General features: G+C 42.0%; 2 protein-coding genes across 9 annotated transcripts in view; one reads left to right on the top strand and one right to left on the bottom strand.

Moving 5' to 3' along the window:
- ENTREP2 (endosomal transmembrane epsin interactor 2) overlaps positions 1-17556 on the bottom strand; it is a 407682-nt gene that overhangs the window by 43869 nt on the left and 346257 nt on the right. For all 5 annotated transcript variants that reach the window (XM_024101862.3, XM_005284996.5, XM_065558310.1 and 2 more), the window contains one exon: positions 6148-6255. In XM_024101862.3, coding sequence (XP_023957630.2) covers positions 6148-6255 — 108 coding nt within the window. The remainder of the gene's footprint in view (positions 1-6147; positions 6256-17556) is intronic.
- Positions 1-17556, top strand: part of APBA2 (amyloid beta precursor protein binding family A member 2) — a 304744-nt gene that overhangs the window by 264200 nt on the left and 22988 nt on the right. For 2 of the 4 annotated variants that reach the window (XM_065558320.1, XM_042853843.2), the window contains 2 exons: positions 9301-9365; positions 12305-12612. The exons of 1 other annotated variant lie outside the window; for it this stretch is intronic. In XM_065558320.1, the coding sequence (XP_065414392.1) occupies positions 9301-9333 (33 nt within the window). In that variant the 3' untranslated portion in view covers positions 9334-9365; positions 12305-12612. Of the gene's footprint in view, positions 1-9300; positions 9439-12304; positions 12613-17556 lie in introns of those variants that run through there. One more of the 4 variants, XM_065558323.1, reaches the window with a different exon arrangement.

Here is a 17556-nt window from a genome sequence, read left to right as displayed (position 1 = left end):
TGCAAGAGGTGGTTTTACATAGAAAAGCATTAGCTACTGTGATGACCCCTAGCCCAGGATACAGTCTTAAATTGGCCACAGTGGTGAAAGTGGTGGCCAAATGTAATTTTAACCTATAACCATGTTATGTAAAATTACTGTTGAAAGGACACACAGAGTACAGTCTAAGGAATACTTTAAAATAAGTTTGTCTTGAACCCAAAGAACAGTTGAGTAGGTTTTTTTTTTTTTTTACAATTTCCAGTGAGGTGACAAGTGTTTTAACAACAGACCCAAATGTTTTCAAGACAAAAGTAAGTGTCTATAACCTGGACCACTGGAAACCTATCTTCACTGGTCAAATTTGCCAGGGGAAAGTTGCCAGATCCAATGAATGTTTCTTTTCTGGGATAAGTATGGCAGGAAGCATGAAACATCATCACCTTCACATCATCCAGAGTCAGCACACCACAACATCACCATCATACCAAAACCACCACACAAGTATTCAGGGATTTACTATCACACCAGTGGAGATTTTTCCCCCCTGATCTGTTTCTCCTGTTCTAACCAGACCAGACAAGAAGAGGGAACCATCTCCATGGCTGTGTCCTTGAGTCACAAACCTAATGTTCCTTCCACTTCCTCTTTGTCAATATCTATCCTTTCTTCATTCCGCCAATACCTTTCCTATCTTTGTCTTTTTGCTTTGAAGCTAATGAGTCCAGTTTCATCAACCAGAATATATTTAACTTAGCAGTCCTTTGCTGTGACCAGATTGGCATGCTGAAAATTGTTCCTAGCAGCCTGAACATGATTTGAAAGATACTCCTGGGGGGAATTCTGTGCTGCTGTGTATGTGCAGAATTCATGCCCGCCTGCAGAAAATACATTCTGCTGGAGAGGCCCTACAGTTGTGCCTTTCACCCACCGGGGACTGCTGTGGTGCCAGAACAGAGGGTAGATGTTCCAGGATGGGAGCAGCCAGCTGTGGATAGGGAAGAGAAGAGGACGTGTTCCTCACAGCGCCCTGCTTGTGGGGCCAGGTGAGGAGGCATGGGATATGTGGGGGACAGACAAGTGGGGCACATGAGGCTGCTGGGGTGTGTGTGTTACAGACTGGAGTTCAGAATGGTTAGTTGGGGGCACAGGTGGGAAAGGGGTGGCTGATGAGGGTGCAGAGACGTATGGGGACAGGGGCAGATATGTCTGACTGAATAAGAGAGGCTAGTGGTCAGCCAGGGTCTGCATGAGGGAGGTTCCCCAACTCCCTAACAATCTCCCCTCCCCCCAAAACCCTATTCCATACTTCTTCCACCCACACCCAACAACCCTCCAGGTTCACTCCTGGGCTTCTTCCCAGCAATTACTTCCCTCTCCCTCAGCTCCTCCATTACCTCTGACTCGCACAAGCCTTTGCACTGCTTCTGAAGGGTGTGGGAAATATGTCTCTGTATTGTAGTTTAAATGAATTATTACTCAAAGTTTTGTATTAATATGCCGAGTAAGGAATCTATTTCCTGACTCTTTTTTGTTGTCTGTATTGTTACAAACCTACTTGCTGACAGGTATTTTGAAATAAATTACCAAAATAATTGAAACTGGATTATATTGTGACAAATAAAATATGCACAATTTTAAAATATTGTGCACAGAATTTTTAATGTTTTGGTGCATGGAATAGAAGGAATAGAAAGGGGAGGGGGAATGTGCCAATATGCAAACTGAGCAACCTAGAAAAATATTCTTACAAGCCCAGAAAAAAAACTGGAGTTCCAGAGCGGCTAATTTGATCTTGTGCCATATGCTGTGCCTGTTCCTTAACTGCAAGCATCAGAAACAAAAGCTGCATTTTCTTATCTTTTGCTATTCTTGTCTCTCTCCTTCTGTGAGCATTTTTCTTGTTAAACAGAATTGGATTTTAACAGCACAATCCAAGAACCGCCACCTAAATTTGGCTCACTATTTCCCCACCCAAAAAGACCAGTTGAGACACACTCTGCAAGGCCTTATCCCTTTAAAAGATTCTATATAAATATACTAGAGAATAGAAAATAGGGGCAATTATTAAACAAAAAATTAGAGAGACAAGGTGGGTAAGGTAATATCTTTATTGGACCGACTACTGTTGGTGAGAGATCCAAGCTTTTGAGCTTATACAGATCTTTTCTTCAGGTCTGGGAAACAGTGTGTCACACACAGAAACTTAACACATTTTCTTTTAATTTAGTTTGCAATTAGTAAATGCTATTTTTGTTTGTTCAATGGTATACAGTAAGCAAAACCTGGCCCCTGGCAACAAAATCCCAAACCCAAAATTACTGTTATGTCAGTAGAAAAGTAAAGAAAAGGGGAATATAAAATTACAACATACGTACTAAAAATACTAGCCAATCTTCTCAACAGATCGGTGGGTGAGAAATTAATACCATTAGCAGAGTTGCATGTGGCACTCTCACCAAAGGTCTGTTTGTTCTATCGCTGGCTCTTAATAGTACTTTTATTCCTTTATTAGTTACACAAGCAACAATTATTTTTACAAAATCATAGCTAATAAGTGATAAGAGACTGATGGGTGCAAGTTCTGAGTGGAACACCTGCCAAGCAAGGAGGCTGAGAAATTTGGGAGGTTTTAAAAAACTCCTACGATGTTAACTTATTAACATGGAGTGTGACAATCATGACATTAAGCAATACTGGATTAGAAAAAAAATATCAAGAAGGTGGTACTGTTAGACTCCAAGCGATGAATAATATAGGCAAGTGTAATCACCCATGCATTTCGTCAAGGTCTTTGACTTCACCTGCTTATTCTTGCAATACATATGGGAACAAATAAAAAGCTTAAACTTTATGCTCAAAGTAGTTAATTGAGTTTAGAATTATTTGTGATCAGTTTCCTTGTCTAGACAGTAAAAAAAAAAAAAGATGTCTCTGTGAGGACAACTGGAAACACATTTATTTATGCTCAAATTGATGAATTCCTGTGGAGCTGCCAGTTCAGTTTTATACCTTTAGGTACAGATGGCAGAACTGTTTATTGTGATTCAAAAATCTATGGGTTTTAGACTTGTGATTGCAAGGAGGGAGCTGTTAGCAGAAAACTAGAACTAATAGATTTTCCTTAAGGCTTGAAAGTACAGGTTTGTTTTTTTAACAACTATGGATCTTCAAATTCACAGGCAAATTTACCCTAAAGGTTGGTACAAATATGTAGCATTTCTGGACAACTCATCCAAGATCAGTGCATCAAATATACATAATGTAAATGTCTATATGCAATAAAATGTAATGAGTTTCAACATGTGAATCTGGATAACTATCATATGCACAAGCCATAAAGAAAGAAGAAGATTCATGAAGCATAGCTGCAGATTTGTTAAGTTCTGTGTTGCTCTGTGTTGCTAAGCAATAGAACACCTATAGCATATGGGAATTACATCATCCACAGGGAAAATTGGATACTACAACAGAATTATATAACGTGATAAAAAAAGCCACCATCATTATCAACAGCTGTTATCTAAAGCCCACTATGGAGTCCTGATAATAAATAAGAAGTTCTTTCCATCTGGCTAACTTTTGGGGCAAGGAACACACTAATGCAGAATAGAAAATCATAGACAGAAGAGACACATTGGACCATATAGTTTATTATGTGTAGTTTACATCAGTGCAGGATTGTTCCCTGCAGCCTGATTATGGATGGTAATGAAGTACACCTCTATCCCGATATAACGCGACCCAATATAAGACGAATTTGGATATAACGCGGTAAAGCAGTGCTCGGGGGGGGGGGGGGAGCTGCGCACTCCGGAGAATCAAAGCAAGTTCGATATAACGCGGTTTTACCTATAACGTGGTATGATTTTTTGGCTCCCGAGGACAGCGTTATATCGAGGTAGAGGTGTAGTATATTCTATTGGCATAGGAGGAGGATTTAACTATTCTACAGAGCACTGAGTGAAATATGTTTTAAATCATTTTAATCTACAACTGCAAGCATTTCCCCATGTTACTATCTTAACACTGCCAAGGTGAAACCCTCCTGTCACAAGATGGCAACAGGGATGTGTTGTGCTTTAGAGAGGAGGAAGAAGAAGCAGAAACAGGGAACATGAACGTGTAAGCAAGGAAGTGAATCAGACTGGGGAGCCTACATAGGAAAAAGGAGAAACAAACTTGGTTAAAAGTTTTTCTGTGAACAGGACCATTGGGGTTAGGACAGTGAAAAGCAAAGAAAACTCTGGGCCAGATGTTCAGCTAATGTAAGAAAGTGTGACTTCAGTGTAGCTAGGCTGATTTACATTAGCTGAGGATCTGGCCCCAGAAAGCTGAAGGAAAGGAAGAAAGGGAAAAATATTGGGGATAAATATGAAAAAATATGGATACCTTGAGGAGAGGAAAGATAGGCTCTTCAGGACCTCTTGTCTCTGAAAGCAAGAAAAATAGAAGAAGGATGTCTAAGGCCACGAGAAGAAAGAAATATGGGATAGCTAAAAACATGTAGAATTGGAAGATAAAAATAAGGGAAGAGAAAACAGAAACAAGGTGCAGAACAGAAGGTGAGGAAAGAGACTCAAAATGGAGAATCAGAGAGAACAAAGAACAAGAGAAAAGGAAAGTGGGAAAAGGGGGAGAAATATAAATACATTTTCAAGTTCCTATCTTTTTTGTACATGCTTTTCAGAAAAGGGGATCAGAAAGAAAAAGTATTGATTGTGGTTCAGAGAGTAGGGAAATGAATAATCTTCAGGCTAATCATGGCCATCGGGAAAAGAAGAGCAACCGAGCACTTTAATATTCCAGTGGGAACATTGTCATCTGTATGTTTTTGTTCCAGAGAAATGTGCTGCTAAATGACATAAAACAATCATGAGTTAAATTTCTCTGAATATTCATGACTACACTCCTGGGTGCATGACATTATTGTTACGCTAGACAGACTGATCTTATCAGGTCTGAGCATCAGTTATTCTCCCTTTCATTACTGAAAGGTGAGAAAATTCCTTTGTGATCAGGACCTTTAGTTATCAGGCATCTTGCAGCTGAGATACAGAAAAGGAAAAAAACAGACCTATGATTCTGTACAAAATACACCATATGATAAAAATCTTCTTTTGATTAATATTTTACACACACTGTCTCATGAGCTGAAATGAGAGAACTCTTTCTCAATGCTGTTCATGACACGAAAGAAGGATTATGGAACAAGCACTGCATGTCTATTTATAAACACACACATACATATATGCACAACTTATGTTATGCACCAATGAGAAACTGCATTTATCATGCACTTTTGGAGCCATGACTGCATTGAACCTACTAATAAATACACCTCTACCTCGATATAACGCTGTCCTCGGGAGCCAAAATATCTTACCGCGTTATAGGTGAAACCGCGTTATATCGAACTTGCTTTGATCCACCGGAGCACGCAGTCCTCCCCCCCCCCGGAGCACTGCTTTACTGCGTTATATCCGAATTTCTGTTATATCACGTCACGTTATAGCGGGGTAGAGGTGTATATCCCACCACCACCGCCCCGCTCTCCCCCACTAATTACTTAAGGCTCCATACACACAAAAATTTTTGACCAAGTTTGTAACCAGTTGCTGGCACATTTGACTGTAAAGGTGTTTTGTATCCATATGTCACATGATTAAATGCAGTAAAAATGGCAGCTAATGGTATTTTGCACCAGCCAGAGGCCTACACTGGCACATGGTTGCATTTCTGTAATCAGTTCAAACTCATTGTTATTTTTTCCAGCTTAAACGGGACTTTTAAACTATGCCTGTGTAACTAGTTGTGCCAGTCCTTCCTCCTGACTCTGTGCAGCATATCAAAGTGCATGACTGAATATACAGCTGTTGCTGCTTTTTGTATATACCCTCTACTACAGCTGAGACACTAATGGATAGCTGCCTAGATCTGCCAGAACAGTGTGATAGCTGAAAACTGAACTTGTTACTTGTCAAGTTAATGGTCACGTCTTAGCAGTTTCAAAATCTCTCTTCCAGACAAAACTTTTATACCACATCAACCATCATTGACTTTATACCCCCCCATGTATAAATTATAAATAATACATGTAAATATATCTGCATATAACATACAGACATATTGATAGAGAGAATATAACTATCATTAAAATGCACTCACCATTTGCAAAACATCAGAAGAAACCATCTGCATGCAGCACATTGCAGTTGCCAAAGCACAGACAATTGTGGAGATGATATTGAGAGCACACACGCTGAACAACAGATCCTGTGAAAAGACACACAGCAGAACGTCACTTCTTATCTTGGTGATACAGATGACAGGATTGCAAATTTTTTTAGCAGATTTGATAATAAATGCTGTCAATTGTTATCTATTTGATATAATCTTAATTAGCTTTGTACAATTCACTCAGCATGTAACTCTTTCTCTTAACCCAAACACACACTTTAAAAACAAAGAAGAAAACTATATCCAGAGATATATTTGAGGACTAAAAATGTTTTTTTAAATGTTTCTGGATCCACATTCCACTGATGTTACACAAACTACTACAGCTTTTCTTGGGTACAAAATCCAACACATAACTGTTGCCAGAAAGAGTCTGACTTCTAATTTTTAGAAATACATTGGCCAGTTTAATTGCTTTCAGTATTTTAAACATACAAGTTAGAATTTTATTTGCTTTTAAAAATGTCAACTGAAAAACTGGTGAGGAATAAAGAATTGTACACTCTTATTCCAGATAGTTTGCACCTCTGGAATAGCATGAGGGAAACCCAGAAAGATGGCAAAAGATGAAATTAGTCCATCCAGGTCTGTTACGTTGTGTTGAGTTAGTAGCTGCACAATGATATGTTTTGAAGAACAATAATACCAGGCACTTAAAAGAAAAAAAAAACAGAATTAAATAATACATTGCCCAGATTTAAATACTTGAAATTAAAATAGCAGCATTTTCCCCAACACATTTATAATTTTTAAAATGTATCCATTTCTTAGAGCCACCTGTTTTGCATTTAATGCATCTAACACTGCAGAAAGATAACTGTGATTTACAATATCAACACAAAATTAATAAGCTAATATACTTTCTCCATATTTAGTAATTGTGCAGCTGCTGCCCAGCTGATATACCTATTGGGTTATATTGTTGCAAGCACAGTGATGCTTGTAAGGAACTGAATGGCTGGGAGGTGAAAGTGGTTCACAGCAGATATTTGGAAAAAACCCTGTTAAATAGGGGACTGTCAAGGCTGGATCCCCACTTTGAACTTTAGGGTACAAATGTAGGGGCCTGCATGAAAACTTCTAAGCTTAACTACTAGCTTAGCTCTGGTTCCGCTGCCACCATTTCAATTAGATTCCCTTCCTGGGAAGCCTTGAAAAACCTTCACCAAATCCCTGGTGAAAACAAATCCCAACCCCTTGGATCTTAAAACAAGGAGAAATTAACCATTCCCCCTCCTTCCTCCCACCAACTCCTGGTGAATCAAGATCCAAACCCCTTGGATCTTGAACAAGGAAAAATCAATCAGGTTCTTAAAAAGAAGGTTTTTAATTAAAGAAAAAGGTAAAAATCATCTCTGTAAAATCAGTATGGAAATTAACCTTACAGGGTAATCAAACTTAAAGAGCTCAGAGGACTCCCCTCTAGTCTCAGGTTCAAAGTACAGCAAACAAAGATAAACACTCTAGTAAAAGGTACATTTACAAGTTGAGAAAAACAAAGGAAAACTAACACGCCTTGCCTGGCTATTTACTTACAAGTTTGAAATAGGAGAGACTTGCTTAGAAAGATGTGGAGAACCTGGATTGATGTCTGGTCCCTCTCAGTCCCGAGAACGAACACACTCCCAAACAAAGAACACAAACAACAGCCTTCCCCCCCCAAGATTTGAAAGTATCTTGTCCCCTTATTGGTCCTTTAGGTCAGATGCCAGCCAGGTTACCTGAGCTTCTTAACCCTTTACAGGGGAAAGGATTTTGGAGTCTCTGGCCAGGAGGGATTTTTATAGTACTGTACACAGGACAGCTATTACCCTTCCCTTTATAGTTATGACAGGGACAATAGAACTTAATGGGTAAAGAACATTCTGAAGAATCTAAGTCTTTATCTTAAAAACTATGGCATTTCTGTCCCTTCCAATAGCTAAATAACTTACATGCTGTAAATCAATGTACTGCTATCTTGTTGGCTGAAGCAAGTCAGAAACAAAAGTACCAACAGATGCAAATTTATCCTTGCCATCTTAATTCCATATTCCCCAAGTGACCAGCATTTGAAAATGGAAACCTGTCAATCCCGGGGAAGCACACTAAATCCAGCAAATAGGTCAGCAAGTTCCAGTCACTTAACATATACACTGAGCCGGATCTGTTCTTGCTGCTCTGCTCAGCTGTTTGATGGCTGGCATAGGGGAATAATGGATCAATTGGGTCCACAGCAGAAAGGCAGGAGGAGAGCCAGCCTCCCTCCTCCTCCCCACAATATGGAAGTGAAGGAGGACTAGTTCAAGCAAAAGGATGCACTGACAAACATCAAGAGTATCAGGATACTTTAATAGGGTAAACTGGGGAGGCTCTGCAGATATTCAGCTGGTAAGCAGGTGGCACAAAAACAGAAAGAGAAGGAGAAGGAAAGATTGTGAAAGTCCTGGGCTCCATAGATAAGCCCAGGTGATGAGAAGGAGAGAGACAGACATATGATTTAAAGGGAGAGGAATGTCAATGACCAGGAACAAGAAACTTGGAGCTATCAGAGGAGCATATGCAAGTGAAAATCCCTTACACAACAAAATTCTAGAACAGGTTCACCAGGGCCGGCTCCAGGGCTTTGGCCGCCCCAAACAGCCAAAAAAAAAAAAAAAAAAGCCGCGATCGTGATCTGCAGCGGCAATTTGGCGGAAGGTCCTTCGCTCTGAGCAAGGGACTGTCCGCCGAATTGCCGCCGAATAGCTGGACGTGCCGCCCCTCTTCCGAGCTGCCGCCCCAAGCACCTGCTTGCCAAGCTGGTGCCTGGAGCCGGCCCTGAGGTTCACCAAAGTAGTATACATTACAATAATAATAAATATGCCGTTTGTATACCTAGGCAGAAATATAAACTGTACAGTTCATGGATTCAGAAATCCACACATCACTCACTAAAAAGGATTCTGAAGGAAAACTCAGAATGTGAGGAAGAACACACAGCAGACTCCAAAGAATACACAAGATATTCATGGAACACTACATTTGACATCATCATCTCTAAAAACTTACTATTGCTGACTTTCAGTTTAATAATTTCTCTCTCTTTCATTACCCACACAGCAATCTGTTCTCCAACAAAGAAGAGACCCATGATCGGCCAATGGAATGACTTCAGATTTACACAGGTGAAGATGAGAGAAAAATTTGACCATCTGTGTGCAACAGACTTTCATAATTTACCTGCAGTAATTTGCAGGTGCAACTGATGTCCTGTGCACATCCTCGCAACTGAGTGCACCATAAATCAAAGTACTTAGTAAATGCCATCATTTGCACATATAAAAGATTGCAGTACAAAACTGCCCATACTGGACCAAAAAAGTAGCTCCAGGCTTTGAAAATATGGGCTTGTAAGTCTGGACATGTAATAATAAAAACAGGCAAAAATAATTGGGAAAACTGATGTGATACAATCAAGATAGCCTCCATAGTTATTATGTTCCATAGTCCAGGTGGAACCCAAAAGTCTTGTTAATTCATATGTGCAGATTAATACCTCCTATGCTCAAGTCACAAATTCAGTAATGAGTAAAGCTAATATTAATTAGAGGTGTTCTAGGACAGTTCTGTTTCATGGAAACCTTTGAGATTTCAAAATTTGTTTTCATTCCTCATCAAAAGCAAACCAAAACCTTTAGAATGTTTTTACTAAAATGGAATAATGTGAAAATATCAATTTTCTAACTGAAACTTGAGCTTTTTGATTCAGAACGAGTGGATCTGTGTGTGGGTAGCCTGGTTGCTAAGGTCCTGGCCTGGGATGTGGGAGTAGGGTGACCAGATGAGGGGAAGAATATATTGGGACACAAGCAGGGGGGAGGTGGCCTGCTGGCAGAGCAAAAAAAAAAAAAAGCCGAGTCCTGCCAGCTGAGCAAAAAAGATAAGGGTACCAGGTCTATCTCGGCCACAAAGGAGTGATCAGAATGACCTGTACTTCGTCTCTTTTTATTTCCAGGAGGACCTTTGATAGCAGGGGGAAGGAAGGGAAAGGTATAAAGAAGGTCCCCTTCCCAAGGGAGGAGGAGAGCATCACCTAGGGAGTGTTGTCCTATTCCTGGGCTGGAACATTTCTTGTTCAGGGAAGTGGTGAACAAATCTGTGATTGGTGTCCTCCACTGCCTGAATAGATTGTGAAGTACTACTGGGTCTAGGTCCCATTTGTGGTCATGTGGGAATTTGCGTCTGAGACTCTGCCACTGAGTTCTGTGTACCTGGGAGGTAGGCTGCCAACAGTGTGATGTTGTTGGGAAATACACCAGTTCCATAGTCTCATCACCTCCACACAGAGGGAAGCAGACCGGGCTCCCCCTTGTCAATTTATGTAGAACATACAGGCAACGTTGTCAGTTAGGACTTTTGTGTATGGCCCTTTGATCAGCAGAAGGAAGTAGGCACAGGCAGTCCTGACTGGCCTTAGCTCGAGGAGGTTGATGTAAAGGGATCTCTCTACAGGTGACCATTTTCCTTGTGTCATAAGGTCGTTTAGATGTGGGCCCCACCCTATGAACGATGTGTCGATGGTGAGAAGCAATGAAGGAGGTTTTTGCATGAAGGGGATGTTGGCTCGATCTGTTCACCAGTCTAGGGTGATTTTGACCCTGGTGGGTAGTCACAGAGGTTTGTGTAGTCTGTCTCTATTTGGTCTGTAAAAAGAGCTGAACCACATCTGAAGGCACCGCATATGAAATCTGGTGTGTGGTATTAGCACTGTGTCCGCTGCCATACGCCCCAAAGTTATAGGCAGTGTCTGGCTAATATTTGTGGGCTGTTTTGAACAGTCTCTGTGAGTGTAGTCAGAGAGAGATCTGTGCTGAGGTCGGAGGGCTCTGGCCTGTAGAGTGTCGAGGTCTGTGCCTATAAGCTCCAGGTGCTACACTGGAGTGAAGGTTGATTTCTGGGGTTTGTTCTACAGGCCCAGCTCTGGCTTTGGTGACTCAGTGAGCCTCCTGGAGAGACCAAGCTCTGAGGAGGCAATTGTCCAGGTCTGGGTAGATCATGATCCTTTGGGAGCATAAGTGGGCAGCCACCACTGAGAGAACCTTGGAAAATACTCTCGGAGCAGATGATAAGTCAAAGGGGAGCACCCCATACTGGTAGTGGTCTTGTCCCAGAGTGAATCTGAGAAATTGTCTGAGAGTCAATAGGATTGAGATGTGAAAATACACATCCTGAAGGTCGAGGGCTGAAAACCAGTCTCCTTGTTCCAGCACTGGAATGATCGTTGCTAAAGTGACCATGTTGAATTTCTGAGCTTTGACAAACTTGTTGAGAGCTATCAAAGGGGTAGCCGTGTTAGTCTGGATCTGTAAAAGCAGCAAAGAGTCCTGTGGCACCTTATAGACTAACAGACATATTGGAGCATGAGCTTTCGTGGGTGAATACCCACTTCTTCGGATGCATGTCATGCATGCATCTCATGCATCCGAAGAAGTGGGTATTCACCCATGAAAGCTTATGCTCCAATACGTCTGTTAAGTCTATAAGGTGCCACAGGACTCTTTGCTTGTTGAGAGCTCTGAGGTCTAATATGGGTCTCCATCCCCGCTTTCTGTTGGGTATTAGGAAATACCAAGAGTAGAACCCTTTGTCTCGTAGATGTTGAGGCACCGGTTCTATGGCTCCTAACTGAAGGAGACAGTCTACCTCTTGTCATAGTAAACTCTCATGAGAAGTACCCTTCCCTGAAGAGGGACAGGGAAGGGTACTGTGGAGCAGGCAGGGAGGTAAAATGGAGAGAGTACCCATGGCAAATGATCTCTAGGACCCATTGGTCCAATGTTATGTACTCCCAGGTGCTGCATAATGCTGCTAAATGGTGGCCAAATGGGTGGGTAGGAATGGTTGGTTGTAGCAGTTGTGGGGAGTGGTCTGCAGGCACCTCGACCAACACATCAAAATTGGTGTTTGGACATGGATGGCTGGGACGAGGAAGATTGCTGACCAGACGGTTTATGTCTTGAGAATTTAGTTTTCTTTCTCTGTGGGTTGCTGTATTGTTGAGCCAGGTATTGGGAGGTGTGTGGCTTATGCTGGGGCTGTGGACTACATTTTCTTTTTTGCCCAGCAAATGGAGAGTGACCTGAGAAACCTTCAGAATGTGAAAGGAGGCATCGGTTTTCTTGTGAAGAGCTCAGTGCCCTCAAAGGGAAGATCTTCCATGGTTGCTTGCATCTCCTTCGGGAAACCCGACAGATGGAACCAAGAGGCATGCTGCATCACCACCACCATGGAGATGGATCTGGTTGCAGTATTGGCTGCATCAAGGGCAGACTGTAGTGTCGTCTTTGCTACTAGCTGCCCCTCTTGAATGATGGCCTTAAATTGGTCATGATGTAACTTGGGCAGCTGCTCAATAAAACTGTTCAGTTTCAAGTTGTTCACCTAATCATACTTTGCCGTGAGGGCTTGGTAGTTGGCGATTCAAAACTGAAGCATGGCTGAGGAGCACGCCTTGAGGTGGACCTCATGTGGTGTTGACGGCCATGAGAATTGACAGTATTCACCACAATGGAGTTGGGTGGAGGGTGGGAGAAGAGGAAGTCTGTTTTTGTTCACTCACAGGTAAGTCAGTGCGACTGATGCTGGGGTCTGCCAGATGGCTCTCATGGGGTTGAGAAGTGCCTGACTGATAGGGAGGGCAACTTTTGAGGAGGAAGATGATGAGTGGAGGATGTCCAGGACCTTGTGGTGTGTGTCCTTGACTTCCTCCAGTGATATCTGGAGAGAGAGTCAGCCACTCTCTTCGCAAGATCCTGGAACAGGCAAAAATCATCCTCCAGGGATGGTGGGGGAGGCATGACAACCTCGTCTGGGGAGGAGAATGAGGAGGATACAGTTTTTGGGGTCGCCTCCTCCTTGACATCGCCCTCTCACTCCTCCAGGATTTCTTTTGGGGGCTCCGAAGTCCTGGATCCTGTGGCCGATGAAGTGCGTCTTGGGGGCTCATAAGTGGGATTAAAAACCTGAGTGGCATGGGGGCAGTATGCAACCCAGGGGTCCTAGAATAGCTGCCACAGCGGCAGTGGTATGGAGCCTGGTGGTGGTGCCCACAGATGGCCATACCAGGACAACAGTGGTGGGGCCATCTGAGGATATGCCCAGGGGCCCTACTGTATTGGGCACTGTAGGGAGCTTGGAAAAAATCCTGAAATATTCCCTCCTCTGATTCGCTGTCTGAGTCAACACTACAGAGTGTGTGTGTGTGGGGGGGGGAGTGTGGCAAGGCAGTGGGCAAGATTTCTGTGCTGGACAGAGGCTCAGTGCGGAGGTCCCGGTACCAAGGAAAGGAGACTCTGGCATGTCAGTTACACGGAAATCCTTTGAGTGCTGGAATTCCAGTGGTGCTGACCAACTCAGTACCACTGGCGGTGCCTGTGGGATGGAGATCTTGTCCACATCAGCCATCTGGGGTACTGGATGAGGCATCAGTACTGATGGGGCATTGGGATATCGGTGATATCTCGGAGTGTTTGCTCCTGTCCTTCTCCTTAGGTGCCCATTCTCATTAGGTCTGTGGGCATGTCAATGGTACCTCCTGCTGTAGTCTTTCTTGAGCCATGGGTACCAAGCTAGTCCTGTCTTGGTGTCAACGGTACAGAGGACATTGAGCATGCCGGGGACTGTTTGCGACTAGCTCGTGACTCCCTGTGGGAACTCCCCGCTCCCTTTTTTTATTTTTGAAAGGTCGGCGGCTGATTTCTTCACCCCATAGCCTGTGGATGTTGAGGGCTGTTGGGAAGACTCACATCTGTCAGAAGACTCTTGGCACTCATCCAGAGATGGTCCAAGAGCCATCTCCATGAATATGTCTGTCATTGTGAGACCAAGGTTTAAACTGCTGGCAGACAGCACACTTTTGAGGGATGTGTCCTTTCCAGAGGTAACAAATACACCATGAGTGTGTCTGCAACGGTAGTAGCTTCATTGCATGAGAGGCACTTCTTGAAGCCTGGAGAACTGGACATTGCCCTGGTGTGGGGAAGGGCCCCCAATGAGAAGGGCAGTGTGATGGGGCATCTGCACCACACTGAGCTCTAAGGGGTTAATAGAGCCCTAGGGAGGCTGCGCAAGAAGCAGCCAATCTGAGAAGGACTGAAGGAGCAGCCAATTAGGGCCAACTAGGCCCATATAAAAAGGGAGCTGCAGGGCAGAGGAAGGCAGTTCTCTGGTGGGAGCTCAGGAAGGAAGGACTGTGTCTCTGGAGGGCTGAGAGAACTGCCAGCACCCTGGACAGAGCAGTGCTGCTAGCAGGGACTGGGAGAGTGAGAGACAGCTCTTGGCTGGTGGCTGGGGTTTGCAGGCTGAGGACCTGAGGCAAGGGCAACGAGGATGCTGGTGCCATGAGGAAGTGGCCAAACAATTCGCTGAAGTAGCCACTAAGGGAAGTGGCTGAACAGCGGACTGCAGGTCCCCCGGAAGGGGGGAGCATGGTGTGTGGCACGGCCAGAGGGCTGTGTCGATGAAGAGGATGCTGCAGTCCTTGGAGAGATGTGGGTCCTAGAGCAGGAATGACAGCGGTGAGGCACCACCCGAATTCCCAAGACAGCCAGCAGAAGGCGCCACAATGGTGAGTGAATCCCATTACAGGCAGGAAGAAAGAAACTAAACTCTATCCATCTATATATTTATTTTATAGAAGATAAAGGAAAAAATAAAGACACTACACTAACTACTACTAAAACTAAGCTGTAGGCTACAAAGGACGAGGTAATAGTCACTAATGGACAGCTAATAGCTCCATCTGTAGCCGGGGCAGTTGAGAAGGAACTAAGTGTGTGTGTGTGGGAGGAGGGGTTAGTCTACACATGCTGGCTAGCCCTGCGGTGGGGGATGAGGAGAGACAGAGCATGTGCGGCCTAACAGACACTGCTACCAAAATTTTTCCATCAGCAGCACAGGAATACAAGGACACCTACAGAGGAGTACCCATAGGAACACTACTCAAAGTAGAAACACTAGAGCAGTTCTCATTGAGCAAAAGTGCCTACCACCTTAAAAAATCTAATGGTAGAAAGCAGGATCCCAGAATCTACCAAGAAAACATCCTTGTTGTATGTATCTTATAGGCCCTCACCATGCTAATATTAATGCTCATTTGAAAGCACACTCTTAGATAGCTTAGGCCCCAAATACTGCGTGAAATTCTGAAGTCAATCATCAGTTTCTACTGAGTCAGGCGGAAGTTCCATTTAAGCCAAGGAAAACAGAAGTAAAAGGCAACAGGAAATTTTACTGAGTAAGGACTTCAAAATAATTCGTGAGGACCACAGGATTTAACTTTTTTTTTTTTAAAACAAGCTTATACAAAATATAGTATTAACACATATACCTTAATTATTTTTTAAAAAAATCAACAGAAATAGTTGCTTTAGATTTAAACATTCACAATCACTTTTTGCAACTCCAAGACTGGATTGGTATGTTATGAGAACCCAATCTAATTTAATTGTTCTAGTTTAGAGAAATGTAAAATATAAATGGTAACAAAAATTAAATAGTTATTTTTTATATTCTTTGAGCTTATTAATTCAAGGTGTTAGAGAAGAGCAACTGGATTGTTATTGTTAGGTTTGTCTGCCCATCCTTAGATTTTGAGCTCCTTGGAGTACAGATCATCCTTTTAGAATGTTTGGAGAGTGGCTAGCACATATTGGGCACTGCCATAAATAAGTAGATTATGATAATAAGCAACAATTATAATTTTATCTTGTAGTTTTAAGAGAGTGAATCATTTAAATAATATAGTGAAATTAAAATGCCTCATAGGTATTCTACAGCCATACCACTGTAAAATGTAGAAGGAGGAAGATTTTTAAAATTTGTAAGATAAGTAAGACAATTATAAAAGTGTACTGCCTAGGAGAAATGTGCTGGCTCGACTGAAAAACCTGAAACCTGCTTCTACACTCAAAAAGCAGAAAATTAATCCTTTTTTTGTGGTTCACTTGACCTTATTTTACAAGCCCATTATAATTGGATGTGATGTCATCGACCATACATCAGGGCTGGGATTTTAAGGCAGCATTCTTTACAGAAAACCTCACTTTAAAAGGTCACTGAGATTTTAAGTAAACTGCTTGTAGTTTTTATTTTCAGTTTCTCTTCTGAGGGAATTGTGGATTGTAAAATGTTTCGGTTTGTTTTTAAATAACTTATTTTTTAGTCAAAAGGTTTAAACAATGAGATGGTCAGAGAAATACATGCATTGACTAAAGGTTTGTCTGTCCTTTTATGGCAGGACATAACACCTGAATACTACTCCTATTTTTCTAATGCTGCTCTTGGGATTCCATATTACTTTTAATGTTGTTATGCAGCATATGCTACAAGAAGTAATTTGTAATGAGCTTCAGAGCAAAGCTTAAAAGCCTGAATCAGGAGGTGGCTTTCAGAGTCAGTGAGCCAGTAAAGGCTGGCTACAATTTTTTCACTAGTCTCCCGTTTTATACTATACAGTGTATGTAAAATTATTACAGAAGCAATCCTCCTCTGCAAATGAATGAAAAATTTCAAGTATTTGTAGGTATATCTTGTTTAAAACATATTACACACTCTACTTGTAAACAAAAATGCCATAAAGCATACCTAATGTACATAATTAAACATGTTGTTACAATCATTTATAAAGTTAAGTGGTTCAAAACAGATTTGAGAAATGTTCTGTAAATTACATACATAAATAATGTTTTCTCTCTCTCCCTTCAAGCTTGCACATTTAATCACCAGCATATTTTCCACTGTGACTGAAATAAGAACAAAGAGGCTCTTGTTTTGTACAACGCATTTACATACAGAATACTGTATGTAATACAGCCAAAGAACTGTTTGTTTAAAGCATCCCACAAAAACAGAACATAAGCCACCTTTTGTGTTATAAACATATTGCACTTCCTAAAAGAAAGGATTCTTTATGCTTAATGAAATGAATTAGTTTTACACACGAAACATGCACATATTTGTTTCCCCCTCTTTCAGCTAAAGTGTTTGGTTTTGTTCTGTGCAGTTGCACTTTGCATGGCCCACTGCTGTGTTTGCCTATTCAGAATTCTCTTTCCAGTCGTTATAATGATCTCACCTATGCACTTCTACAGCTTCAGCAGTGACTTTTGAAAGCACACACATCAGCACTGTGCAAAAAGTACTTTCCATTACATTCAAAACAGGAGATATAAAATTAGGTACTCCTTTATAGTTGATCACTAGTCTCATGGTGTTTTACATAATGGGTTTTTAAATGTTTCATCTAAAATGGAATTAAATCAATTTATCCAATACACTACTTACTCTTGGAGGAATTCTGCACCACTGCGTATTTAT

Source organism: Chrysemys picta, chromosome 10 (genome assembly GCF_011386835.1).
Source record: "Chrysemys picta bellii isolate R12L10 chromosome 10, ASM1138683v2, whole genome shotgun sequence".
Taxonomy (NCBI): domain Eukaryota; kingdom Metazoa; phylum Chordata; order Testudines; family Emydidae; genus Chrysemys; species Chrysemys picta.
The sequence above is the reverse complement of the archived record's forward strand: the minus strand, read 5'-3'. Positions and strand labels throughout refer to the sequence as shown.